Source organism: Varroa destructor, unplaced genomic scaffold, assembly GCF_002443255.2.
Source record: "Varroa destructor unplaced genomic scaffold, Vdes_3.0 BEIS01000001.1, whole genome shotgun sequence".
Lineage (NCBI taxonomy): Eukaryota > Metazoa > Arthropoda > Arachnida > Mesostigmata > Varroidae > Varroa > Varroa destructor.
In genome coordinates this window covers 16,852,207-16,879,641 of record NW_019211454.1, presented here as the reverse complement: position 1 = coordinate 16,879,641, position 27,435 = coordinate 16,852,207, and the positions used below count along the sequence as shown (strand labels likewise).

The following is a 27,435-nucleotide window of genomic DNA, read 5'->3' as shown; positions in this document are numbered from 1 at the left end:
TAACGAACAGGCCTAACTGATCTTGATCTGCTCTTTGAGCGACACGAAACAGCCGCTTAGAAGCTGTCCGCTGTCGACCGAACAGGGTATGAGAATACAGTTTGAAACAAGAACGATTGGCTGGTCGTAGGAACGTTAAGGTCAATGGGAGTAGGCCGAAGAAAAACCGCTGATTATGTGACTACGGATAGCGCATACTATGTCCTGGCACAACATGATGAATAGAAAAACGTTGACGATGGAAGTGGAGGTGAGATGGCTGGGGTAATAAACTAATCTGTACAAGTGAATTCTGGTACATGAAAATTATTTGACATTAGTGTAAGTAAAAAAAAACCACGATTACAAACATACAGCACCGTAAATGAGTGGAGGAGATCGTTTATAAAATTGATTTTTTCAAAGGTTAGTTACGAATTGGTGTTTTATCATTGAGTAAAACACGTGGCTTGACAAGAGGTGGAAAGCAAGCCTTATAGTTTTCGATGAAGTTAAGGATCAAATATGGGCAGCGTTTTCGGTTTAATATTAAAACCGACTCAAATAATAGATAAGTGCGTATCGAAATAGTGGCATATTTTATAAATATAGTCAATAATAATAATGATGCCGGAAAAAATAAATAATATATAGATAGAATAAGATAACAGTACAGAACGGCAGTGTTAGTAGGTAGGTAAATAGTTTAGCTATGATGCTTGTAGTTAATAATGCATTCAACCTAAAATTAAATTTTATGTATTGTTTTCATTAATATTGAATTTTTACCTGAAATTTGACAGTCTTCAGTCTGGCCCGCTCTCGTCGTTCAACCCGCCTCTTGGATGGGATGATCCCAACAAAATCCTCGTGTCCCGGCGGGAGAACTCTCCGCGCCTGCCACCACTCATCATCACTCGCATTTGTCACGTGTAGAATGTCGCCAAATCTATAAATGTACACATAATATATATATGGCAAAAGGCGATGATGGCAAAAGCAAAAAATACCAACAAGTTTGCGACGCGCTGTCCATAGAACGTTGAAGCTTGTTAAAAGATTATGATAGAATTATTTGCTGGCCATAAACAGTTTGGCTTCAATTTGGGCTTAGTATGATACAACTTACAAATTGAACGCTAAGAATAACCCAGTAAGACTAACTAAGATCATACTGACAGACCTATTCAATACCTAAACATACACACCTGAAGGGTAGCCCCCTGGAGGGTAGACCGCTATCCCTCTGCGGTTCGTAATCGAACAATGCTTTGACGAACAGCGACCTCTTCTGGGAAGTCCTGATGCTCCCTGACACGCAGCCGCCTGAATTGTTCAGCATTTGCTCCCGGAGTTCATTTATTTTCGCTTCAAATCTGTTGTACTCTGAAAATAATGATAGCCAATAGTAACAATGATACCAACAATAATCATCAGCAGCAGACACGTAAGAGTAATTTTACATTTCCATATATTATTAGTGATATACAATGCCATCATACTATGCTGTCCGATGAAATTTGCACGCGTTTCTATGGAGCAAAAATCGTTTTTCGGCCAACACCAAACGGATCAGAATAGTGATACCTTGTCGATATACAGATGGATATGAGTAGGGCAAGCAGAAGATCGCAATTACTAAAAAACTTAAAAAAAAACAACGAAATTTTGTAGCTTTTTATGTGCTGCAAACATATCCCTGTCTTGACTTTCTGCCTATGTGCTATAAGTGAAGCAGGTTTATTATGTTCAGCGTACGAAAAAAAAAGTAGATTTGCAGCGGGGCAAAATGTAAATCTAATAATACGAAATGCATTTCTTACTAGAAAAAAACTGAGAAATCTCAAGTTGGTCCTGCTTCAATTGGCAGCTTGCTTTTTGCACAGCTACAGATCAAATTATTTCTTAATTGCATGGGCTTTTTACTGAAAGTCCACTTTCGCCCTACCCTGTACATAAATAAACGTATACGCCGTTGAAAATCGGAAACAAGAGATTATCGTTTGCAGCTGTAGTACTGACCAGGCCGCTTCAAACGTGTCATTCGTACATACATCCATTCGAATCAATCTATAAAGAGACTCTCGTCATTCAACCAGACAGCCGCTAGCGTTCAATACGTAAACAAGTGCAGATGTAAATCAGCAGATGTTACAGGTGGGGCAAATAAAGTATCCAGTGAATGAACACACGATATATCCTGCATTGGCACAAAGCTTCCTCTGCGCCCTTGAAAAATCAAACATAATTCCTAAAAACGTATCTCTACGATATACCTCTACGACAGTGTCTGAGCGTTCTAGATAGCATAAATTGAACATATTCAAAATCGATTTGTCAGAATCGTTCCGCTTCAACTTGCTGAGCTTGAGCGACCTGATGACTGATCAAGCGACAGACAAGACTGAGACCAATGTCATCTTATGCACTGTAGAGTCACTGTCTTTTTTTCATTTATTTCCCGTAAACACAGCTACTGATCATTTCTATATCTAACGTAGTTAGGGGAAGAGAATCACTGCTGCAGAAAGAAAACTCGTTGAGTTGCGTCGACCGAACCTTGGTTAATATGAATCTTAGGCGTGTGTCCCGATGGAGTCCGATACAAAAGGCGGTCTTTTATCCTCGTGAGCCCACTTGAACAGCTGATCCACAACACTCAACAAGTACTTACAGCTCCCCTATTACGCACTAAATCACCTTCCTGTGACTCAGACTTCCTACAGGGTTTGTCCGCAGCTTCAGCGCATCATGTATTAATTTTGCGGTAATGCTTTTATCACATGTTTGTTGATGACGTAAGGTCTTCAATATCGTTGACCTTCTTGTCATTTACGAGAGCAAGTGATAGAGCCGGACTTTGCCAAAACAATAAACGAAAAGGCTTGTGGCCGCGACTGTCACCAACAGGAATGCTTTAGAACGTATTCTTTCAATCCTAGAGCATGGATGTATGCTGACGTTTGTCACAAGCACCACACGGTTCACGTCTGTCCATCTGGATGCCAGCACTTCTCAACCCGCCGATAATTGATCTCATTTGAGCGGACTTTTAGAATCCGTAAGATACCAATCCATTTGATTAGCTGGGTCGGTATAACAATTCAGTGTACCCATTCCTTTGACGCAATCTTCACTTGATAAAACCACAAATATGCGGAAAAGCACTCACTCCGAAAATCATCACTTTTATCGACCGATCAAAGTCCGTGGAAAACATCTACTCCTGTATTCAAATAAAGCGGCCTTTAAAAATGGTACTTTTGCCACGCTCTGTGCTAGCAAGCAAGAACCGCGTATGCTTATAAAAGTCCTCCTAATTGATCACAGTCGATGAATCTTCTGTGCGCTGAAAGTACGCGAACCGTTTCGGTTGTTACTCTCCTTCAATTAGAATGATCGATATATATATATGGCACACAGTTTCGACGCTGCATCCTTTTGATCCTTCCTTCTTTCTTCGTGTACAAATATTGGCAATTTTGGGAATGATGACCTCATATCAACGTGGATGTACATATACTTTCGCTAATGCTTTTTCCCAAAGTCTGACTAGAGGCACTTGTTGTATATTGTTAGATGCTGTTATTATTGTGGTTATTGCGGTCGATATTATATCTCAGCTTTGTTTGTTTATGTTTCCTGCGCGCATGTCTGTGTGTAGATCTTGCGGTCACTTTAGTATCGTCTTTGTGGGCGCCTCAAATCCTTGGATTTGTCGGTGTTGAAATTCTAAACGGCGTTGCTAGCTTGAAGTCCCGTTGAATTCGTTCGTTACTGCTTCGCTACGGGTCAACGACTACTTGACATGTCCAGCATTTATTGGCTCGTATTGTAGCAAGTGATGATCTCGGATTGTCCTAGTTGAGCTTGTAATGCCAATGAAAGTTATTACCGAAATCAGCCAGATTCATGTTTGCGTCGAACAGATACTTCATGACAAAATGAGTACGACGGACAATCTGTGAGAAGCTGTTTTGCTTCGGGATGATCTCGACGACCTCGAAAATATCCCATGTCACATCTAGACGACTCGATGTTTATGTTTCAATAGATTTTAGCTTTACTATGTATCTGACAAATACAGGTCACCAAATTTAGCTGACATCGGCCATGAGTTGGCTGTTGCCGGCTCGATAGGTAGGTCCACCGCACACCTTCCGAACATGTTCCTTGATATCCTCTGTTTGCTTATCTTGACAATTGTCGTGCTTTAGCTTATCTCGATAAGCTCCAGATATCCGTTTTTCGACCCCTGCATCAGCGACGAATTATGCAGATAATTTGCCGGAAATTCCCTACAGCTCAAGTCTGGTTGATGCGTTGTAACGTTACGTGTCGCCAAGTTACCGCTAATTCTGCGTTGATCCTTCGAAGTCGAGACAAATAAGCAACTTAGCCCCATTCATAGAAACTCAACCATAAAAGTTAAAACTCCTGTTTGTTTACTGTTCGCGGTCTAAAACTTTCCGCCGGTAACCGAATGTCGTCCCGTCGTGTTCTACAAGTCGCCAATGGTAAAGGAGCCACAATGCTTAGTTCAGCCCTTGACTCCGAGTGGCAAAGCTGGGTGCGGGCAACGGGACTTCGAATCTAGCGATTGCTACAAGGATGAAACTGTCCGTCTGTTGATCGTAAGGGCTTTGGGGGGTGCAGCGAACGCAAGAGCGGATAATGCTTACGGTAGTTCGTTCGTGCGCGAAATTCTAGTGACAAAACAGGCTCTAGAGATTGTATGTGTTACTTGACGTTCGAGAAAGTTTCTTTATCTGCACGGAATGTTAGGCGCAGTCGCTCCTGCATAGGTATGTGTATGCATACCTGTTATAACCAAGTGACGTAATTGTTTGGCAGAACCATTTGTTTCCATCGTACGCCGTCAAACTCCATCTATCTGTTCTCGATTGCTACTGTCGCTGACGCCATGGGAGGTTGCAGTCTCTAGAGCAGTTGACTTGCTTAGCAGAGCTTGTGCATGAAATCCCTGTATCGCTCGACCATTTAGTTAGAGAATACTTTCAGCGGGAAAACAAGAACTTTAATTAACGGTGTAGTCCCGTTTTGGCATCGGCTTGGCCTAATGGTGGCACTACTGCAGACATGATAAGTCCAAATGAATCCGCCAAAGGCGCCCCACCCCCACCCCCATCGCAGGAAGGCAAATTAGGGCAGAGCTATTCACAGGGTGAATTACACTAACTACGCTGTAAATGCACTTTCTGTGGTAATATTAAGCCAAAATCGTACCAGCAACTCGTCGACGAATATCGCATACTCGTCTACATCTCGCACGGAGCCATACCGGTCGGTGATCCGCACGTCTTGGCTATCCCTTGCTTCTTGGCGCCTAGATTGAACCCGTCATCATGTCGATCTGTGATAAACGACACCACAATACCTAACAACGACTCGCAAACGACTGTTATCCCTGCCGAGGAAAAAATCCAGGACGACATATCTGACGTTGTGACGACTACCTGTCCAAGCAGCGCGACGCAACGATTCCGGATAGTGAATTCAGTTTGTTTATAGATATACAGGGAATCGTCATCCGAGCGATGAGTCCGATCAAAACTACGACAGGTTGCTACTGAGCGCTCTTTCTCACCCTGTTCCGTATTCCATGTGCGTTTCAACAGTTGTTCCTAGTGCTTTTGCTACTGTTTTTGTTGTCGCCGCTCACCCTTTGATTAGTGTGAACTCGTCTCTATGTATCTTTTAGACGGTAAACGATTGCACGGAACTTTTGCTGTTTGATCCCGGGTTAACGACACCTGAGACACTCGCAAGAAATTGTGGTTCGGCTTCAGCACTGTATACTGTCGTCGAAATCACGTCTCTTAATCCACAATAATACGTGTGCAGCAGAAATAGCAGCAAGTGGGTATTTTACTTAAAATAGCGTTGCGCAAAGGACAGTTTCTCTTTTTGCTGTCGTCGCGCATAACGCTGGAAGCCTCCAGCAACTGGCCTCAGCCTAATGGCTGTGTATCGGTCTACCGCTGCCGACGTGCAGTCAGTCATTAACAAAACCGCCAGCCAACAAAGCAACAAACCGCCCAGTCAACTTTAGTAGCAGAGCTTACCAGTCGCACTCAGCTATCGAGTTCTTCTAGTGCCTCTAGTTCGGAGGATCCGGGACCTCGCTCCTTTGATAACCGAGCATTTGGCGGAGCAACACGCTCATAGCAGAAGTAACGGTGTCAATGCTTGCTCTCGTTAGCCGGAGTGAGGTGCTCCAAACGAAACAGGCCACGGCTGATGAAGGCGGCCATCTTGGATTCACTCTCCAGACACCTCCCTCCCTCCCTCCCTCGCGCCTCCGCCCGCATCACCACGAGCGACGCTGGGTGCTGGGAGACCAGAGTCATTTGGTCGAAAGTAACGAGGGCAGCGAAGTAACGAATTCTGGCGCCAGATAATTACGGCCAATTGTTAACCGGCTGCTTCGAAGTCATGGTGAGCTGAGCAGCTTTTAACGGAATTAAGAGGTAAGCTGGTACCAAAACGGTATGGTTAGTTAAGAGCTGTTATTCCTCTAGACTACCTCGACAGACGACTGCTACCGACAATAGCGAAGCATATGGCCAGCGGCTTGGTTACAGCAAGGGTAGTAAACGGGACCTATAGTTGAACTGGTAATCGGTTATGACTGGTTACAGGATAAGATATCGACGTCTATGAAGATATTTATCGACAGAGGGAAACAGAGAAGAAGGTTCTTTCTGAAGGTTCTTGTCCTTTTTGAAATAGGTTGATTCTCGCTAGACTCTTAGAGCGTTAGGCACAACTGCTTCGTGAAGAGCACAATCCTTTGCAGGACCCTCTAGTCCTTGCTTTGCAGGACTGTTCTTGTCCACACTTGTCTAGCAGACCTTTTCCTAACATGAAGCTAAAACAATAAGTTAATCGTGAGATATCTATGCAGGTACGGACGTGGATAAAGGCGAAGACTACAGTGGGGCCAGTTCTCCTTAGACAATCCGGTTCCAGAGAAATTCACAAAGCAGATGAATGTGCAGGGATACTGAAGTTTTGTAGGGTAGAAGTGAGGAAGATATTTTTCTCTCAGTCTAACAGTTCGCCGTCGGTTGCTCAGCTTCGATCTCGTCACGATTTATGTCATCCGACTCAAATCTTCATCTCCGTCCCTATACGTCGACCCTGCCCCCACACCCCATAGTTGAACACCCAGCTCGATAACGTCGAACTATTGTTTAGGCAGTGTGATACTCGGAGTGAGTTATCGATAAAAGATTCCGCGATATTAGAATAAGTTTAAGAAATAAAATTAGCACGGCAAATAAAGAAGCACGAATTAGTTGGCACTTTTCCTGTTTTGATAACGAGGTGGGCCGAAAAAGGCAGGCAAGACGTACAAGTGACTGACGAAAAATTCGGAGAGAGACGGCTAAAAAACGACTGGAAACCACTAGGAAAATGCTGTTCAACTCGGCTTGGCACAAGAAGAAAATTCTGTTAAAACCTGCTGCTGGAAGTTTTAATTCTGGAATACGACAGTTTTATTTCATTTCAAAGCCATCCTTAATTTTAATTCGTCTTGCATCAATAGTTACGGATAACAATCGCCTTGACGAATGATAGATGTTCTTATAGCGCGTAGTATTGAAACGCGGTTGAATTCAACTAGACCCACCGGCTTCGGCTTACGACCAGAGCATTGCTTAGCAACAGTATCATTCGTGTTTATCCGCTAGCGTGTATAATAGCTATCCAGCATAGAACATCATTCAACTGAGTTATGTTCCTTGTATTCGTCAACCTTCACGACAATTCCTCTTCAGTCTCAATAAATGATATCGGACCAAGGACCTCATTTTCCTTCGCCGTTATTTGACGCTATTTATGAATCATTTCGACTGTTTACTTCGATATGATTTAATACCAAGCTCGATTTCTTGGACCACCACGAGTCAAAGAAAATTGTCAAAAGCGCCACACATGTTTCCAGTGGTCCAAAGTTGCAAGATCAACTTAATTTTATGTCTAATAAGGAACAATATCCAAACGGCACGTCAGCTCTCGTTTCCATTACATCTGGCGTGCACTGTCGGATGTATGATCGATGTCACAAGCTGTGTCTAGATCTATACAGAAGTATCGCAAAAACACTGAGCGTGATTTGTCCTTCCCTCCTATATAAGAGCTGACTACGTTATATCAGGGAACAATAGTTATCCCCGTGATAGGTATCTTCCATCAGAGTAAAAACTAATCATAGCCTTTTTCCGCTCATCAATGAATGGCTTGATCATCATAATTAGTACTTCCGGGTCATTTAACAAATACCAAATCCAACGGCACCACCAGTGTAACAATTAATAGCAGAACATAAAACACCAATTTCCACAGCGTGTACGTATGAATAAGACGTCAAGCCCATGCATATAGACATAGATATGTAGCTGGAACAATGCGTAAACTGAAAGCTATTACAGTCTTTGATATTCGAATATTGGCGCGTTGAACACAAGCTGAATCGACTAATGGACGACGAAAAAAATGCCTAGAAAATAGCTGGCGGGAATTGCAAATAAGAATAATACCTATTGCAGCCTCTTTTACGTATTTCGTTTGACGTTTGGCACGCCGGCCTTAGGTATTCGTACAGGCATTACTTTTATGGGAAGGGTTGTTCTAGTCCGACCGTGAACCGCCACCGGCCACCTTACTAGATATTTCTAGGCCTCGTAAACGATCACGTTACTACAGAATGATCTTTCACTGTCGTACTGACGATAACGTCTCAATGTACTATGGAATTGTATGTGTACGGTCTTCACCAAATGGCGAATCGTTTTCTATTCGGTGTTAATTCTTATCGTGCACACGACCCATGGCAGAGCCGGCGACAACCGACGAATCTCGACGCTGTGCGCTGAGGTTCCCTGAAGGCAAACATCGTTAATAATCTGTTATGCTATCGAGTAGAATACGGGATAGTCGGATTTCTATATTCGGTCTTTTTCAGATACTTCTAATGACTGTGATTATTATACGTAATTTTCTCACTCTATATGTTATTAATTAACGTTCGTTCTCCTTTCATGGTGATCTTCTTTCATAGACAAATACGTTTAGCGATTCCTTCGCCGACATTGTCGCTGATATCATCATGGGAGATTGGCGAATGTTTGTCGTTGAGGTCGTTCGGCTATCGTTTAGACTGGTGTGCCAACAACAGTGAGCGACTCCGTGACGCCTCCGTTACTATAACGTAAGAAACACCATTGTTTCTGTTTTTCCGCTCCCGATTTTTCAATATTTTCGTAACGTGTAGATGACCGCAGGATTCAGTTGGTTAACTGGCTAAATGAACAAGCTCTGATTAACTCAGTCGTTGTTAGACTTAATAGATCGCTGAGCGACAGCAAGCTAGCTTGTAGTATTTATTACCTGCTGTTGAGTTTACGTAGAAGCAATATTTTTTCTTTATTATTAAAATGCACGTTTTTTTTTTCGTCCTCAGATCAAACATTCGTTTAACGAAGAACCTATAAAAGCAAGAAAAGGGGCAAATTATTTCATAGAGTTCATTACGACTCATAAATTTCACGGACAAAGTTTCAAAAGAGGCATAATGCTCTTTATCATATTGTAGTCTTTTTTTAAAGTAGAATGGATCCGAGCACTTAAGAAATTAGGAACAAAATTATAAGACGAAATAGCAAACGAGATAAAAAAAAAAAACTAAAAGCATTTACGTGGCCTGCTTTTAACACAGATTGGTCCTTAATATATCACACAAAATATGAGCACCGCCCACAATGAAACTACACAGTACCAAAAATTCGCTAAAAATATGTTCCCGGTTCTTTTCTTTATTTAATCACAAGCTTTGCAATAACCAACGACCTTCTTAAACCAGAGATTTTGTCACCCCAACCATTCCGCTAGACGTTACGCTATACCAATGCGTCGCTATGTAAGGGCGATGCGTTGGCGTATGCCAAAAGATGCTGTGAAACTAGCAGCCGTTCGGGAAAGAGTCGCGAACATAACGCGCCCGCGCAACGATTGTCGGGCTTGTCGCAGACGATGCTGAAATCGTCATCTGCTCATTCCAGCGTTTAGCAACAGACTTGTAACAATCAGATGATATCATCGCAGCACGTCGTTTGTCGCGCATCTCATAACCGCTAGATACGGTCCGTGCACGAGGGTAAGTGAGGTCCCTGTAGACGTGTATGCGTCTATAGATGTGTCTACGGCTTGTGGGTGTGTGCATGTGCATGCAAATCCGCCCCAGTGAAAACAGGACGAACTTGCAAATAACACTGAGAAAAAAAAAAGTCGAAATCGTAATCGACTTCTTTTAGAATACTGCTAACCGTGAGGCGCATTAAAGGGGAAAAGGACCGACTGACAAAGCAGACAGAATGCATAAAGCTATTTCTAGGGAGAAGTATATAGTGAGGTCGCAACGACCCAACCAAGAGGACATTTTGAGGTTCAGTCGATGTCTAATAATGGGTGGAAAACTATGTGGAGAGTATCTTTAAGAGCAGCTGTACTCCTGAGGAGTACAGAGGGGACAAGTATCCCCAAAAAATGACACCAACAATTGGCAAAAGTACAGCTAGCTAAGAAAAACGGACAAAAACAAACATTTGACGCTTATGTTCGTATTAAATCGAGTTTTATCCTGCCAATCCAAGCAACTTACGCAAGATTACAGAATGGGAAGTTCGCTTTCTGTCTCGCGAGTATTAGACAGTAATCAGTGATACTCCGCTGTTATCAATACATGGAACAAAAACGGTTCTATCTCTCAAAAATTGATTTAAAAAATTCATTACGATTATTTGCGAAATCGGCAAAGATATCATCACCTTTGAACATAAGAAGGACAATTCGAACAGTCCTACTAATAATACTACGCATACAAGACAGCCTCGCGTCTTTTGGGAATCTAATATCATTATAAACTATTATAACGGCTCAAAGCAGCGATCAACGCGAGCTGGTTCGTGATTGAGCCAGGTTACAATTTATCGTGGTGTACGACACTGGAAACGGTTGGCACAGGCAATGGTTGAAAGTCACGCAGTCTAGAGTACACAGCATTGGTTGAGGTGGGTGTCAATCGATGGGTGTCAACGCTATGATGAAAGAACATGATAGCGTGACGTAAATGTGAACCTGATAAGGCCGCTTTGAAGGCATCGCGATGTTGACAGAATTGAGTAAACGAATCGAAATTAGATATGGACATGTTTATTCGAGTACCGCGTAGACCTTGTAGTTCAGAATACATAAAGGTGGCTTCGTCGAACGTGTCAGAGAAAAGTGTAGATAACGCAACTGTCGGACGATGATAGTAGCTGCGAACAAAGTGACGAGCCTGGGCCAGTTGTCGTTGATGTAAAGAAGATTCAAAATGGACAGCTGCCGAGAGTTCTGTCGGGCAAACACAGCACAGGGAATATGGCACAAGGTCAGGTCTTAAAACGAGCTCCCTTAAGTGTAAAAAACGTCTGTAAACGTGTGGGGAGCTCGTACACGTCGTGCAACAACACAGGTAAAGTTTGTGTCTTTTCCATTCAAAATCAGCTCTCAGACTCACCATTTCCAAATGGCTCATCATCGGGAAATCAGGGCTTTCGTATGGTAAATTGCCGCAACTGTACAATACGAATAGACGGTGTTGGATGACGAGTTATGTGAATAGATTTAACGCAGCTTCAAAATGGCTAGGGTGGCAATGTCTTGAAATGACGGGGAAACAAGGGATCATTCAAGTTGAGCGTAAATTCATCGAAAAGCAAATGAGTCGAAACCTTCTTTTTACACGAGTACGCCCTCAGATCGTTTTAGTATCGTTTATCCAGAAGGATTTTATAGAAATTCCAAATAATGTCTACTGATCGCACTTACCGCTTACATGGGGACGTAATCTGCAAATTAATTCGCCTACTTAGTACCGCCGCTCAAGTTTTACCACGAAAAAGATGTCGGCATGTGATATAAGGGCGTAAGATTCAATTCAACATGAGGGCATACTTGTCACTAACTAGGAACATCAATTCCTAGATCTTTCAATAGCAACTACGGAACATATTTGACTAGAAAAAAACTCTGGACCACATCAGCCGAAATAGTTCATACTAAACAATTCGGGATTCGTGTGTACTCGACAGTCAATAGGATCGATTACGCTGCGCAAAAATTGTTTCAACAAGATTAGCAGTGTTTTATCATATGTTCCTTGATTTGGATCTGTTTCCGCACGGTATCCATTTTCGATTTGTATCTGCGCTCTTTACATTTTGTGCCTTCGGTTTCGTCGAGAGGTTGTATACGGTCACTGGCGATTTTTCCTCAAAGTTCTACTTCCTATACTTCACCTCGAAAAGCGACTGCTTTACGAATTGTTCATCTATCAATACATCAGAGTTCTCCAGTTCCTGGGCGCCTCTGTGTTTCGTATGTTTCCGGCAGATGTTACTATTAAATCCATCAGCAAGTTATACAGCCAAAGCTGTGATCTCCTTTTTCCTAATTCTGCACTTTGTCTCTTCGCTACTTTTTATCTATCTTGTTTTCTCGTGTGGGCTTACGGGAAGATCGTTAATCCACAAGAAGAAACCACAAAAGCTGCAACTGCCTGCTGCTGGTAAAACAAGGTTATTTTAGGTACTGAGTCAAGCAAGCCTGAAAAAACGAACAAGCGCGTCCGTACACGCTTGTCGATCATTTTATTGGATAACGGTGGTCGAATCATGGGATAGCATACGCCGCCTAGTGATAATTGCGGGCCCGTTTAAGGTAGCGTATCCTGGTAGTGAGTTTATAAGTGATGGCAGCGTTCTGCAAGTGTGTGAAGGACAATATGTACAAGAGTAGGTCTTGTAACTAGATAAGGCGAGCCTTTTCCGAGAGGGCATTTTCTTCCGTAAGCTAACTAATATGCAAAACCGCGTCTATTTGTTGAGCCTTCGCACGGTGTGTAGATTAGTCCTACATGCGGGTGACAAAGATTGTTAAGAAAAAATAAGGATACTATGACGATAACGCAAAACACGAGGTAAACCTGCGCTTCCTATAGCAAGTTGTTTTTAGACAGAAATACTCGTATTTTCATAGCGAACCAATGCCAAGCCTAGATATGAATATGAACGATATAAAAAATCAACAGATTCGTACGGCAAACCACAATAACATTACAAGATTGTTCCTTGTTTTATGTTATTATGATAGAGATAATGATCGTTTACTATTACAAAATTAGCTTAGTAAGAATTTATGCAGGTGTATTAGTGATTTTGCAATTCAGTGATCTTCATGAGTAAGTATCTGGATGCTACTTGGGGGGTCAGAGCCTCTGAATGACGATAACTGTTTCACTTATCGCCGCTCAACCTACGTACATGTACTTAGACAAGATGAAGTCATGACAATTGGTAAATAAAGCTGACGAAAGCTGGACAAATACACGAAGCATACTTCTGCTCTGTCGCCAACGTATCGAGCTATAGGATCAGAGGAATGTCACCCTAAGAATATGGTATCGATACCCTTTATTGTGGGATCTTAAGAAAGAATGATTTTGACAAACTCGAAGGTGTTAGGAAGAAAAAAACGATGAAGCTCTCCTCTTCATTGATTTTGTGTCTGGTTTTGATTTCACTTTGTTTCGTTCGTTGCCTAAAACAATGACTTACCATCAGGTCTATACTGCACCGTCATAGACACGGTGTGTCCTGCTCCTTTAAGTGCCTGGGCAGCCTGTTCGTGCGTGGCCTGACGCAGGTCGATGCTATTCACCGCTAGGATTTGATCTCCGCGCCGTAACTGTCCGCTGAGGTCAGCGGCGCCACCGCCGAGGATATACGAAATGAATATACCTTCGCCGTCCTCGCCTCCGACGATGTTAAAGCCTAGGCCGGTCGCCCCTTTACTTAGGACAACTGTACGGCTATCTCTGAACGAAAACATGAAATCGAAGAACAAAAGACATTAGTTAGAGCAGTAAAGAATTGCAACGGACGCGAGATTTCCAAAAATAGCTAAACGATATACTATTAAATGTTATTATTGACAGAAGTCGTGTAGTTATGTGTTGTTGGTGGGGCCTCGCATTTGTTAACTGAAGACTTGACTGTCTTGATATCATACGATAGAACATAAAAAAAAACCGTATTGCCATATCAACATGGTTAAGCTGGGATCGCGTTCGATGTGAAGCTTTTACAACATTAGTATTAATAAAATTAATTATAATGATAAAGCTAGGCTTATTTCCTTTTCATTTTTGATTAAGAGATGTAGGCAAGGGTTTAAGATGAATGAGTTTTTTAGTATCTTCAACTTGACAGAAGTTAATTATATATTTAAAGAATGATAGGAATTTATTTCTGCGCGAATCACGAACAGGTAATAGCGTCCGATGTTTCATGTCGTGTCTAGCGTGCGGGACCCGCTGCCAAGGGTGTCACATAGATTTTGTTAATGGCGGTCTATCGAACGTTCAACGATTTCCTAACCAGTCATAAGCTAACATTCAACCAACTGTTTTTAGGCCGCTCGTAGTATGTAACGCACCAGTTGACCTCGAACATCACCACCAACAAACTGTGCACAGCTGAATTAGGTGTATATAATACAGTGCCTCAAAAAAAAAGCACATAATTCTTAAAAGCTCGCTTCGGAGGCCAGTTTCTGGGCCGACCCTCGAAGAGGTCTATCTAGCTGAGCCGACAAGTATCATATTGAAGATCCATATGTGGGAATGGCTATATAAATAATAAACTTTTATTTCGCCTTTTACCACACTGAATAGGCTCGGGTGAGGGGCGGATTTCTGGCTTTTGTCCCCTATTCAAATGGTAGTCTCTGGCATCGAATCACCGACCATCCGATCTCTCTCTGTGAGCTACACCATCAATCAGCTCGATGAGACGCTTCATTAGAGCGGATTAAGGCCAAAAGGCCGTAGCGTTTGGAACTACGCACCAATCTAAACATATCAAATCTTTGCCAACTCGAAACGCTGCATCTGGCCGCTGCGCGGCTAGAACTCTGCGAGCAGAAATACAACCAGTGAACGTAAAGGCCCCTTCCTTGCTTCTATATTTACTACTGTCTTTCCTCGAAGCAGCTTTTTCGACTTCTAGGCGCTGACAGCTACGCCGACATCAACTATTCTGGGTACAATATATTGATTCTGCTATGCGCAGGCAGACTAGCTATTGTTGTCGACAACGAAAACGAAACATCCGGGTTCTATTTATTTCAACTGTTATGGCTACTATATATATATATATATGCGAGAACATAGGCATAATAAAACGCCAGCTGTCTTATATTCAACGTGGATAGCACATAGAGCAATTTAGGCTTCCTGTGTGTACCTAACCGATAAAAGCAGTGAAAGCAGCTTCCGGCGAATTTTTCACATTTGACAAGAGGAACATATGTATATACACGCGTTTGTACCGACTATATTTCGTGGAATTTTTTGAGATATAATTCTTCATTTATGGGATAGGTTTATATAGAAATATACACATGTCCATTTTGTACGTAAAGGCAAAACCTATTAATAGGTAAAGGCCTTGACGTTCGATGATGAAAGTATGATTTCATGGGCACCAACAGGCACTTTGCCGACACTGAAATGATATTACTCATTCGAATGAGCAAACCATACGTGAGTATCTTCAATCAAGGTTAACGACAGATTAATGATTATTGCTCGACGACAGAATGTCGATAGACGCTCCATCGTCGAGTTGTCGAATACGTACTCGTCCAAACCTTAACAAACGTGTCCATAGGCAGATCAAAAAAAGACGCCTTTTTGTGTGCCTGACTGGAGCAGTCCCTTTAACTAGTGAACATCTAATCAAACACGTGCTTAACAAACCAGTATGTGATATCACAAATAACAGGACGTCGAATAATACAAAGTTCCTTCTAAACGTCTTTACGTATTTAACTTTTGCATTTACACGAAGTCGTATATAATGTCAGTGACTTCATTTTGATACGTGTATAATACGGATCTTTAAAAATCATCGCAAACGCATTTTGCCACGGCCATCAAGTCACGCTTTAGAATACATATCCCTCCTCCCGACAAAAATCAAGCGTGCTGACTGGAATTTCCTACATTCCACATGTAAATCACCAATTTTTATACTCAGAGTTATATTACGTGAAGGAAAACGTCTTTAAGCACTCGATCATTGTACAAAACCTGTCACACAGCTCCAATGTTCGTTGCCGTACTGGAGAATATGTCTTCACACATATTGGCAACCTGACCTTGGATGCTTCTGTACGACGGTGTCGTGGTAACGTCGTCCTGAGTCTAAAGCAACGCTTGGCGTGGCGGTAGCGGGCGTCAAATCCAAAACGTTTATTTGTTCATCTCTTACGGTAACCAAAGAAACACGACACAATGTATATGTCTAAATACGAGCTGGTTTTGTGCGACTTCCGACAAGCCGTCGTGTTGATTAGCAGTGAAATCTCACCTACAATCGATTAGTGTTCGGTGAGATCGAGCTGTTTAGCGGATGGTAATTGGTAACGTCATAAAATGCTGCCCCACTGGTTACTCGCTTCTCTGTTACACGCGAAGTTCCATTGTAAGTGCGACATTTACATACAAAAGGACGCCGACTTATTTGTGCCCCGTCTTGAGCTTCAATATACTGATTCGACATACTCACCCGATATAGTTTCGACTCCCCGGAGGAATATCCCTGGAACTTTGACATTCGAGGGGTCTCTAATACTTCTCTGAGGAATCACGTGATAGGTGCGCGAAATTTATCAGAACGCCAACGATGACTACTATATTCTTGTGTTTCATTTCGACGCAAGTATTGCTTCGCAATGATTATCTTCATACAGTTATCTATTGTCACGCTAAACACAAAACTATTCGTGCTATCTGTGTTTCACAGGAGACCTTTTCAGGTGATTATTAGTTGCCAGTTTTAGGCCTTATTGAACATTACACACATATTTCTGTTCTAAATAGGTACATTTACCATAAATTAACGATCAGCACTCACAAATAGATGGGAACAATATGTCGGCCACGGATTATTGGTCACAATTCTCAGTGCCCAGCGCTTGTTGGCAAGCAGATCAATTTCAACGCACGTATTTAAACGTCATCATGTTCGCTATATAGTGAAACGTCTCTCGTTTCGACAGAACTACTTTGTGAACGTCTATAAACGTCGAACCAAGCAAAAACACGCGATTTCCTTATTATTTATCAATATTCCATTTTCTTTTTTCTTTTCGCAACATCCGTGCTAAGGCTTGATTTGGCGACTGGTAGCACATCGGACTTTGCCAACCCATAACAAATTGTATTCGTTGAAGAATAGGCGCCAGCGTTTTCTAATAAAGGGGCTCGTTCTAAGCGATGTCGCCAATCATTCGATAGTCTACTGAACCTAATCCACACACACTTTTCTGAAAGTCTGAAACGGTAACGACACATGTATGTATAAAGCAATTTAGACTACTAAGCAAAATCAATGAATCACATACGGCTAGATAGTTGTCAAAGGCTTGCTTTGCTGCATTCGTTTCCGACAGGCCAAGATAACGCCCACTAAGGCCAGCCAGCAGATAAGCGAGACCTATTGCAAGCACCGGTGTCGTTCCTTCCCATAATGGCACCGCGTCTTCCCACAGAATCAGACCGATGGCACCCGCCTAGCACCATCGGTAAGTCGCCTAATTATGATTTTTCGGCGTAAAAAATGTAACGGATCGAACGATGATCGCACGCCGAACCTCGGAAACTCCATTAGTGTGCAGGTCTCTTTTCACGCCTAAATATAGCTTGTATTATTAGAAAGGCAAACAGCTTTCTGCCTGGATCTGTAGCTTGGATCAGACTCAGTATTGTGAAGACGACTCTATATAGTTAAATTACTTTATACATTAATACATTTAAACTAGTCAAAAGTCCCGCAACAAATAGCCCATTCTACACATAAACAGTTCTGTTAATTCTGAAAGTTCTGGCAGTTGACAGCTCCTCGTGTTCAATTCTAAGTCGATCAGTTTTTAGTATCAGAAGGTTTTCCTGAGAACAACGTTTACTAGCCGCGTTCGTTCGGTTAAGGAATAAATCCAGTGTTCTTAGGCTCAAATAAAATCGATTACTTCTGTCTGTTATCCGCATTCAAGCGATTAATACTGCTAAGCAGAGAGCTTTTGAGGAGGACTCCAAGCCTAAATCTCACCAGAGATATATCTAGCGTGTTATTTACATCTCTCAGCACCCGCCGAAAGTAAAACTGAGTCATCCCAACGATTGTATTAGAAATTCGCAATTTCGGAAAAATCGACATCTGAACCTGATTTAAGGTCGATTGCTCGGACCTTCATTTGGTGCCTGGCCGGCGTGCCATCTTTTCCATACCGACGCCAGAGGTAGAGAACTTGCTTCCACATCTGACGCTTCTAAGTGATCCTATAAACAAACATTCTTATCATAGAGCCTGCAGGTTGACAGCATTTATAGTGCCGCTCTCGTAGCCGTAACAACGACGTTATTTCACACCTATGCACGACAGGTATCGCGAATCCATCGCCCGGGCGACACTGTGCTAAAAATAAAGAAACGCTAAAAACGAATGATAGTATCAAAGTTACCCTCTCAATATCGTTTCTCTCCCTCTTTTCGCACGCTAAGTCACTCTCTCTCTTTTGTCCTTTGTGTGGGATGCACGCATAAATGTGACTAGTTTGCTTAGGTAAGCCCTGGGGTACTCAATGCCGTTGTGCGGCCAGACTAGCGCAGGGTGCGCCACCTTAACCTTCGGAGAGTCTTTATTGACCTTCCGTTCATCTGCATTGAGTGGCTCACCTTGGACGAGCAGGCGGCAAGCGAACGGACAAACAAACGCAGGTGTGCCCGTGTCTACTCCAGACGCTAGACCTCTGAGCAGGAGGTGCACTGCTGCCAGCGCCACCAGCTTGCATATCTTGACGATGTAACTTTGTGGGGCGTTTGAATAATGTTTGTGGCGTATTAAGTCGGAGGTATGAGCTTGAGAAATGAATGATTCCGTTCTTCACACTCGAGCGTTTGCGTCTCATGAGGAAATTGGGTCTCACCAACAGCTGGAGGCAGCATAGCTTGTCGAGTACGGCTGGATTTTCGATGTAACGCTGGAAAGATTTTTCAGGATCGGCGTGACCATCCCTACGTCGTCCCCTACTCTAGAAAACGACTGACAACTTTAAAATAAGAATATTTGTCGAGGCATCTTATCTGACTGGGGCGATACATTCCGCTGGTTCGTTCGCTCTGGAAGATGAGTTAGCTGTAAATATCCATAGCTATTACGACTGAAGCCTCCGCACGGTCCATAATGAATAATTTTAATATGAAAAGCTGACGTGAACAGACGAGCATATTTAGCAATCAATGGTGTTTATTATGTTTGTGTTTTTCGGTATATTGATGATAAGCAGAAAGATTGTTGAACAAATAGAAAGTGAAGCAGTTATTGGTTGACGTGGCTGTGGCTGTTGTTGTAGTTGACCCGTGTGGCCAAATACGGGTCGTTTTCAATGGTGCCAATAATCTGACACGCGACACACAACGAAATAGTAGGAAAGTTCCTGGAGAAAAGACCCGATTAAAACCGCTAATCGGGACAGACGATTAGCTAGCCGGTCTCATCCTGAGCTTGTGTCTCCTGATGAGGCACATTACGGTGCAGCTCACTGAAGACCGACTGAATTGTATCGGAAAATCAATATTTGTGCTCGCAATAATAAGTCGGTATTTCATTCAAGTCATTCTCCTCTCATGTGTTTCGATAACGTTAGCACCTATTTGTCTGAATTATATCTGCTATCTGCTGCGACGCCACCGCGTCTTGTTGACAGCAGCTTCATTGAGATCTAGATAACCAGTTTTGTCAACTAGATAAAACGTTCGTGTCAGTAGACTATAATGCCGCTGCCAAACTAGTGTCCCTAGTTAATCTTCTCATTTTGACTGCACCTATCTGTGTTCATACAACTTGTGACGCTAAACGAAGCACGGAAGTTCTTTTTTGTCGCAGAACATCGTTACGGAAGTGATCTTTTAGCTAGATCGAGACCTCTGTGCTGTCTTGCACTCGGCTGCACGTTGAAGTGTCATGCGGTAGCCCGTATCGATCACAGTCAAGAACCACGTCCTTCGACCTGCTAGCGTCTTTCTCTATTATCAATCGCGCTGAGTTAAGCTTTGCCACTCACATACATTTGAAATACAACAAGGACAGACATTAAAGTGATCTTGTATGCAGCCAAATTGTACTATTTATCTAACTTGCGATAACCTGAAACGTCAGCAGCCTTTTGCCATTTGGGCAGCGCTGGTCATTGTTCTTCAAATAACCGTTTCGTTACCCAGTACATTTTTCTCACTGCCATATCTTAACTATGTGCTACAGTGATAAATTATAACTTCCGCTTGTGCTTATCTGCGCTTTTTGTTCCGCGAGCCTAACCGTTAAGCAAATAGGAACCCATGACTACTTTTTGTTTTTACGCTAGTTTTTTTTTTACGTATCAGGATGAGAGAATACGAGTGTTCCTAAGAGACCTGACGCTAACGCCACCGTTCATCGACAGCCGTCCAAAGTTTCGAAGGCGGATCGTAAGGCTCTACTGTATCACTTGCCTCACGGGTGCTACCGGGCTGACAATCAGAAAACGGGTCGTGCTATTATTCATCTGGGTAGCGATGATACTGAAAGCAGCCGAGCAATCTGGGTCGATTTTATGCTTTTGCTTATACGTTTACTGCTTCACGCATAAGTAGCCAACTGACTCGGTCTTGGTTCTCTGTCTTCAAATGTGTAAGCTGTTTAGAATAGAGAACAAAAAAATGAAGTGGGAAAGGTAAAAGCTAAGAAAATACGCACAATTTCTAGTTATTAATTGTAGTTAAATAAAAATGCAGTACTAGTAGTAATAGCGAAGAAAACTGCGACACTACTGTCATTTGAAGGCAAACCACTCGCTTTGAATTTGCCAACACACTTCCAAGTTCTCGTTTATTACACAACTAAATTAATTAGTAAAAACTATCTGCAGCTATCTGACAGCAACACCTGTAAGAACACCTTCTTTAAGCCTATTTTTAGACTGCAAAGTTTTGCCAACTAGGTTGCTGCTAAGGCCTGTTACCGTTCGGTCCTAGTAATTGCCATATCCTTACATTTCTTTTTAACTAGCTTGCTGATGGACTTCGCAAAGCGGCTTCATAGCAATACTCCACAACGCGATGTGAACGTTTTCTAGGTAGTCGGATATAATTTCAATTAACACATCTATTATTTCCATTGAAACATTTGCATCTAATTTGTTAAATTCAATTTATGTATTATCTTGTGTGTTATTTATGTGCTAGATTGGGCACGGTAAAGACGAACCGTATAATCCATGGCTTTCTTTCCTACGGCCATACGCGCGTATCCTATCACAGCATCCAGCTAGTTTGAACTGTGGTTAGTTGGCCTAAACTGGGTTGGAATAATGGCCGGTATTAGCCTTATCCCACTGGCATCGCCGGCGTCCTATTATCGTTAGGCAACCATGTGCAAGAGGTATTTCTTCCTATACAAATATCATACGATTAACCTGTTTAGATAATTATATTCTATATAGTTATTCGTTAGCAAAACGTGTGGACACGCACATACTACTTAAGTTTTCTCATTTATATAAATAATTCTTTTTTTCCTGACGACTATTTAGAGCGATTTATTTACAGAACGTCCATTAATTAGTGGGTCGACATCGCTAGTGGGTTCTACCTCAAGCACAGAAACTCATCCAAGCAGTGGTTTCGTTCTGCAATCTATAAGTAATTATGAATCGTAAATTTCAATATGAAAGGCAGGGTCGAAGTCCATTTGCTCATACGCCAAAATCATTTAAGCCACTGAATTGAAATCAAAAGGACCCGAAAAAGTGGGCGCTCATCACGAACGTTTCCCAAATATTGCTAAGTCGAACTGAAGATTGGATCGGTCTTTCCAGCCAATAAATGTGATGATCTTGAGTTGCGTAACTGTTCGCTGGTCACAACCTCCGATCCGTTGATGCTTTCTATATATGTTGTTCGGAGCACAATGTTTATTTCTCGAACGCGCTCGCACAGGAACAGACCGTTAGAGTAATAGTAGCCATAACGTACCACGGCACGAGCAGTTTAAATTATTGGATCTAATCCAAACGCTTGCTCAGCATATATACAACACGGGACCACAGTGACGTTGTCACTAATGGCTAAGTGTAGCCAGTTTGAAATTGACTAAATCTGCCTAGGTTTTATTGTTGTACGCAATAGCAGCAATGACAACAATGTTATTACTACTCTTACTATTATTACTACTCTAAGCATTTTCGTATCCTTCTACCTCACGATCCATTATAATAAAATGAAAGCCCAGGCTAACTCTGTCGCTGTGCAGCATTTCGTTATTAACTTGTCATAGTCACAGAAGCAGAAAGAAAGCCAGTGGCTAACTCGGTTGTTCGATTCTCAACGCCAACTGTTCAGGCAGACCTTGTTTAAGGTCAGCTATCAACGACTCTCCCATTCTCTGCTCTAGGCACTCAACAAACGAATGACGACCTAACCTCATCCGTCCGTTCAAATATGCGTTCCTGTTTGCGGACCTGCTGCCAACAAGGTCCTCTATATTTCGTCGTTTTAATTCACACTTTCCCTTTGAATCTCTGCATGCGCATTGCAAATACCAAATCTCTTGAATCGGCCATGTAGACATCGGTGATTGACAAAGCAAATGTATAACGTGTACGTAGGTGTCGGTGATTTTCATTCTGTGTCTGCGAGTGGGCGATGAGATCTAGTAATATTATATGATGATTCGGTCTATACATGAGCGATGACAATACATAGTTTTGCGCTGTTTTATGGTGTTACCGCAATATCAACGGGAGGGTGGGGTGGACATGGTCGGAACTTGGGCTTGTGTTGATGGTGCTTCCCGATAATAACGGTGATGGCCAGGAGCAAGTCGGTTTCCACCACATTCGACCCTTCGACTTCTTGGGACCTTCTCTTCGAGAGACGAGATGTGTAAACTCTTGATTGGATTTTTGTAGGCTCAGCTCAGACAGCTTGCAATGGCCGGAGTATGCGTGCTGATCCCTTGGCAAGTATCTGACAACTTCATTTGTCAATCAGATGAAAAGCCACAGACCGAGCGAAGAGTGCACCGGATCAATATGGGAAACAGGGAGGATAGGTAGTACGAGCCAGGCGTAACCGATAAAAAGTGCGGCATGTGAACACTAGTCGATGTTTAGTGAGATGTATTTCTGCTGTTGAATATGGCAACGCATAGAGAGGCTCTACGTAACCATTAATTATAGCTCTTATTAATTGTAACGATTTATTCACTAGTAGAAGCATTTAATGCATTTTGCGAAAGTGTTAAGGAGTACTAAAATGAATTATGAAAAAAAAAAAAGCTGTGATTTTTCTATACACATGCCACAGTTCAACAGACAAGAACTTACGAAGAAAAGTGTTTCAATGAGAAAAAAAAAAACCTTTAAAAAACTGTTTAAACTTCAAAAACAACGTGTCTAAAATCGTATGGAAGTGTAAACTGGGCTGTTTGTGAATGACTCACTCGTTGTACTGAACGGCAAAAAAACAAATGTCACGAAGAGTACCTCGCATCTGCAATAGTTTCGTCATACCGTATCAAGGTTTCGCTAGCGACTTTCTCACGTAACGTGCGAAATTCGTTTGCGACTCAGCCACTGTTTGGGTTACGCACACAGAATATGAGAATCCACTGAACGAACAGCTTGTTCTACACAAGCTGTCAGAAAAATCCTCTCGAGCAACTGGAGAAACTCAATGTTTACGACCGTTGCACTCCCTGGCCAGTATAAATATTTTATACCAGTACATTTTTAGCCATAGTCAGGCAGTGGAGGCCGGCGCCTGTAACTACCACTGGCAATACTGGCGAGTTGTTTATTTAGTACGCATTCTGAGACTGCTGGCTTCGGATGCTAGCCCGACGTGTCCCGACATTACTCTATCTCTAATACAGTAATACACAATATATTAGTAGTAAGTAACATGGCGTGAAAATCGTGACTTCGCCAACAGGACCAGGTTACCTGCGGTATCCGACCAACTGCCCAACTGAAGTCAGCGAGCAGACCCAAAAAAAACGCAAAAAAAAAAAGCAATTCCAACCTCTGGCATTACCATTGGCACCGTTTGACCAATTGATGCTACTATCTTCAGTTGCTGCCAGTTCAAAAGCTGCTCAAAGCCGGCAAGATACTGCACGAAGGTACGGCCAGATCCTGCTATAGGAAACAAGTAGAAGCTAAGCTGGCTTGGCAAAACGAATGAAGCACGGTGGTCAAGCCTGCAGGCACGGAAATCATTTCGATATGCGGCCGAACTCCAACGCCCATCTTCCTTGAGGTCATTTACCTCAGCTTAGTGCCGAATCAACCGCGATCTTTTGAAACTGCAGCACAACAGCATTAGCGTTAGTGTTTTGTGACTAAAGTTGCCGGAGCGACAGCTGTCGAGTCAGCGGCTTTTCGACTATACTGAACGCATGAGAAACTAGCTGGAACCTACGTCTATAAACCGATGGCCCTGTTAATGAACGATAATATAATTGGATAATGCCCTCTTCCGTTCAATAACGAGTGGCCCTCACGGCTGGTTTCCGCCACAGCAACTAGCATATCGTTTCTGTCGACTGCCGCAGCACGAGTTTGCGCGCTCCTGCTTTAATTCCTGCTTAACTGACATGTAGTAGGAGTCAGATCCAAACTAGTTTTAAAGGGCGATGCGTTTGATTACTTTGGAAAAGTAGAGATAATAGGTGGTTGTGTTTCACTGCTTACGTTATAGCTGAATAGAATGGCCAGTGTGCCGAAACGATCGACAATGGAGAAGGGAGGCAAAGGGCAATAGAACTAACAGTTTTTAGAGATTAAATTCGCTAAGCATTTTATAGTACTTATATGCCTATGGTGTCGGTCACACACCGTGGGCCGTATGCATCAGTCTTTGATAAATGACGACAGCGTCGAGGGTATTATGGAATAGCCTCGCGGTATGGAATCATATATACATAAATATAAGCTAGACGAAGGTTTGGACAAAGGCTTTGTCCAGCTTATATTTATAAATTTTCGTTTACATTTCTGTGACGAAAATCAAAGGCTTTTATAGTGAATGTGGGTACTTCACAGCTTGCGACGCATATATATTCAAGTTAGAACACGAACACCATAATAAACATAATAAGATAATTTTAGCATGGAAAAAAGCAAGGCACTTTCGACCCGTCCCTTAGGCTCCTGCATGCGATAAATTACTTTCGAAGAGTGACGCTCCCAAGAACAACGTTGAAGTTATCATTCATTCTTCACACCCGACCGCAGTACAACCAGCAACGGCTGACACTGCCAAAACCGTATAAATGAGCGCGAAATCAGAAGCCACTCTGCGTCCATCATAGCGTAAATACATAACACTTAGCTTTACATAAACTGGCCTTAACGATAAAGTTGCCTACCGAACGCACACATTTGGCTTCTGATATCTGCATATACCAACCCAATACACTTATATCTATCTTCTCCTATGAAAAAAAACTGAAAACTCTATCGAACAACCGCTATCCTATATTATATACAGGTCTGAGACGGTGTTAACATGTTGGCATGAGATAATGTGTGCGTGTGAATACCTATGAGTATCAATAGCAGCATGTTAGATCGACTCTATTTCACAGAGACAGCACGCGCCTTGTTCAGTCGACAAGGACACACCTAATGCCAGTGGACGGCGACGATTGCAAAAGCATTAGCCTGAATCGGCAGTGAGGTGAGCCAAGCCACAAATGTACGTCAATGATAGCCAAAATACAACAGTAAGGATCGACGAGGCGATAAGAAATCGTACAAGTGAGCAACCGGAGCACTGCAACATAGCCTATTCGACGCTGGACGATCAAATCCAATCTAATCCGGCCACCTGTATTGGGGACGCTTCGCGAACTCCACCGTCGGTCCACTGCTTCGGACCAGAATCGTGAAACCACTATAGAAACAATGGCTGTTATGGACGTTTCGCGAGCTTGACGACTTCACAGTACCTGCTATGACACATACGGTAGATATGTATAGATAGTAGATGCTTTGCTAAACGACGTCAGTTGTAGAAGATGTGGAGCAAAGCGGGTTTCTACCATATCGGCACGTGATGAATAAGGACGTCTCGATTTTTAGGGGTGGCTACGAGTTTTATCGGGGTAACGATAGTAGAAATCGCAAAAAAAAGGGTAGTACTCTCGAAGTAACAGCTACCGAGTTCCGAACCAAGGCCACCGGTTGGCGTAGATGTAGATGCCCACGTAAAGAAGAAAGTAAGCAATGAAAATCTCCGTGACGATCAATAATAGCAATAATACTAATAATAATTATTATTTCTGTTATTGGACTTAACCTAGCATCAGGAGTACCCTAACGACTGTCGAAATTTGGGACTTAGCTAAGTATGGAAACACGGTGCGTGTCTCGCGTGGAGCTAGATATTGGCGAGAACTCGTTGGATAAAGATATGGCAACTAATAACTGCTCGCTAAGCGAGTCCACGCTAAAAATATATTGTTACATATTATGCACATATATGCGCTATGGATGTTTAAGTCGGCGTGGATGATTCCTTTACAAGGTCCATCTATCAACATCTTCCAAGTCCGAGGTGGTAATGCTCATCAAATTGTAGTACAATAATGTAAACACATTTGATTTAAAGTTCAGTAAATGTGAAGAAATTGAAAGGATTTGAAGAAAAAAAATCGTGACCATTGCAGGGCCGATTGAGTCCGCTCCCTCCAGACGCACCTTCAATTACCGAAAAAGAATGTTTCAATTAGTTTTCTTCGTTCGATAAAGCTAAACACTCACTGCTATATGGAAACTACCAAATAGTGTTAAGTGTACTAAGTATATACAACACAGCTTTGGTATATGTGAGTAAAAACATTACCAATTGTTGAACATCACATACCTCCCAGAATTTGAATTCCGATCCCGAGATTTCGATCGAGATCTACTCGATGGCTTTTTGTTACCATTCATATCCTCAGGACTTCGACCGCGCCCCATCCTGCGCGGTTCCCTTGTGCGTCTAGTAAAACAATACACAACAATAATCTCCCGTAGCTATATACGCACGGCTGTTTGACACAACTACACCAATTACCAGCTCACAACTGAGAACATCTCACAATATACACGAAACAAACAATCAAGCTGCCTATTTGTTGACAATACTTTGGCAGCATGTCACCTAACCCATAATCTTCTTCAGCCAGAGGTTACTCACTATCCATGATGGGCACAAGCTTAGGCACAGTTACAATC

General features: G+C 42.4%; 1 protein-coding gene across 3 annotated transcripts in view; it reads right to left on the bottom strand.

Moving 5' to 3' along the window:
• The window catches only part of dlg1 (MAGUK family member discs large 1), a 133,204-nt gene that overhangs the window by 6,041 nt on the left and 99,728 nt on the right, over positions 1–27,435 (bottom strand). For 2 of the 3 annotated variants that reach the window (XM_022787664.2, XM_086976601.1), the window contains 4 exons: positions 27,080–27,199; positions 13,665–13,924; positions 1,188–1,365; positions 769–928 (listed from right to left, as the gene is read on the bottom strand). In XM_022787664.2, coding sequence (XP_022643399.1) covers positions 769–928; positions 1,188–1,365; positions 13,665–13,924; positions 27,080–27,199 — 718 coding nt within the window. The remainder of the gene's footprint in view (positions 1–768; positions 929–1,187; positions 1,366–13,664; positions 13,925–27,079; positions 27,200–27,435) is intronic. The other variant, XM_022787666.2, reaches the window with a different exon arrangement.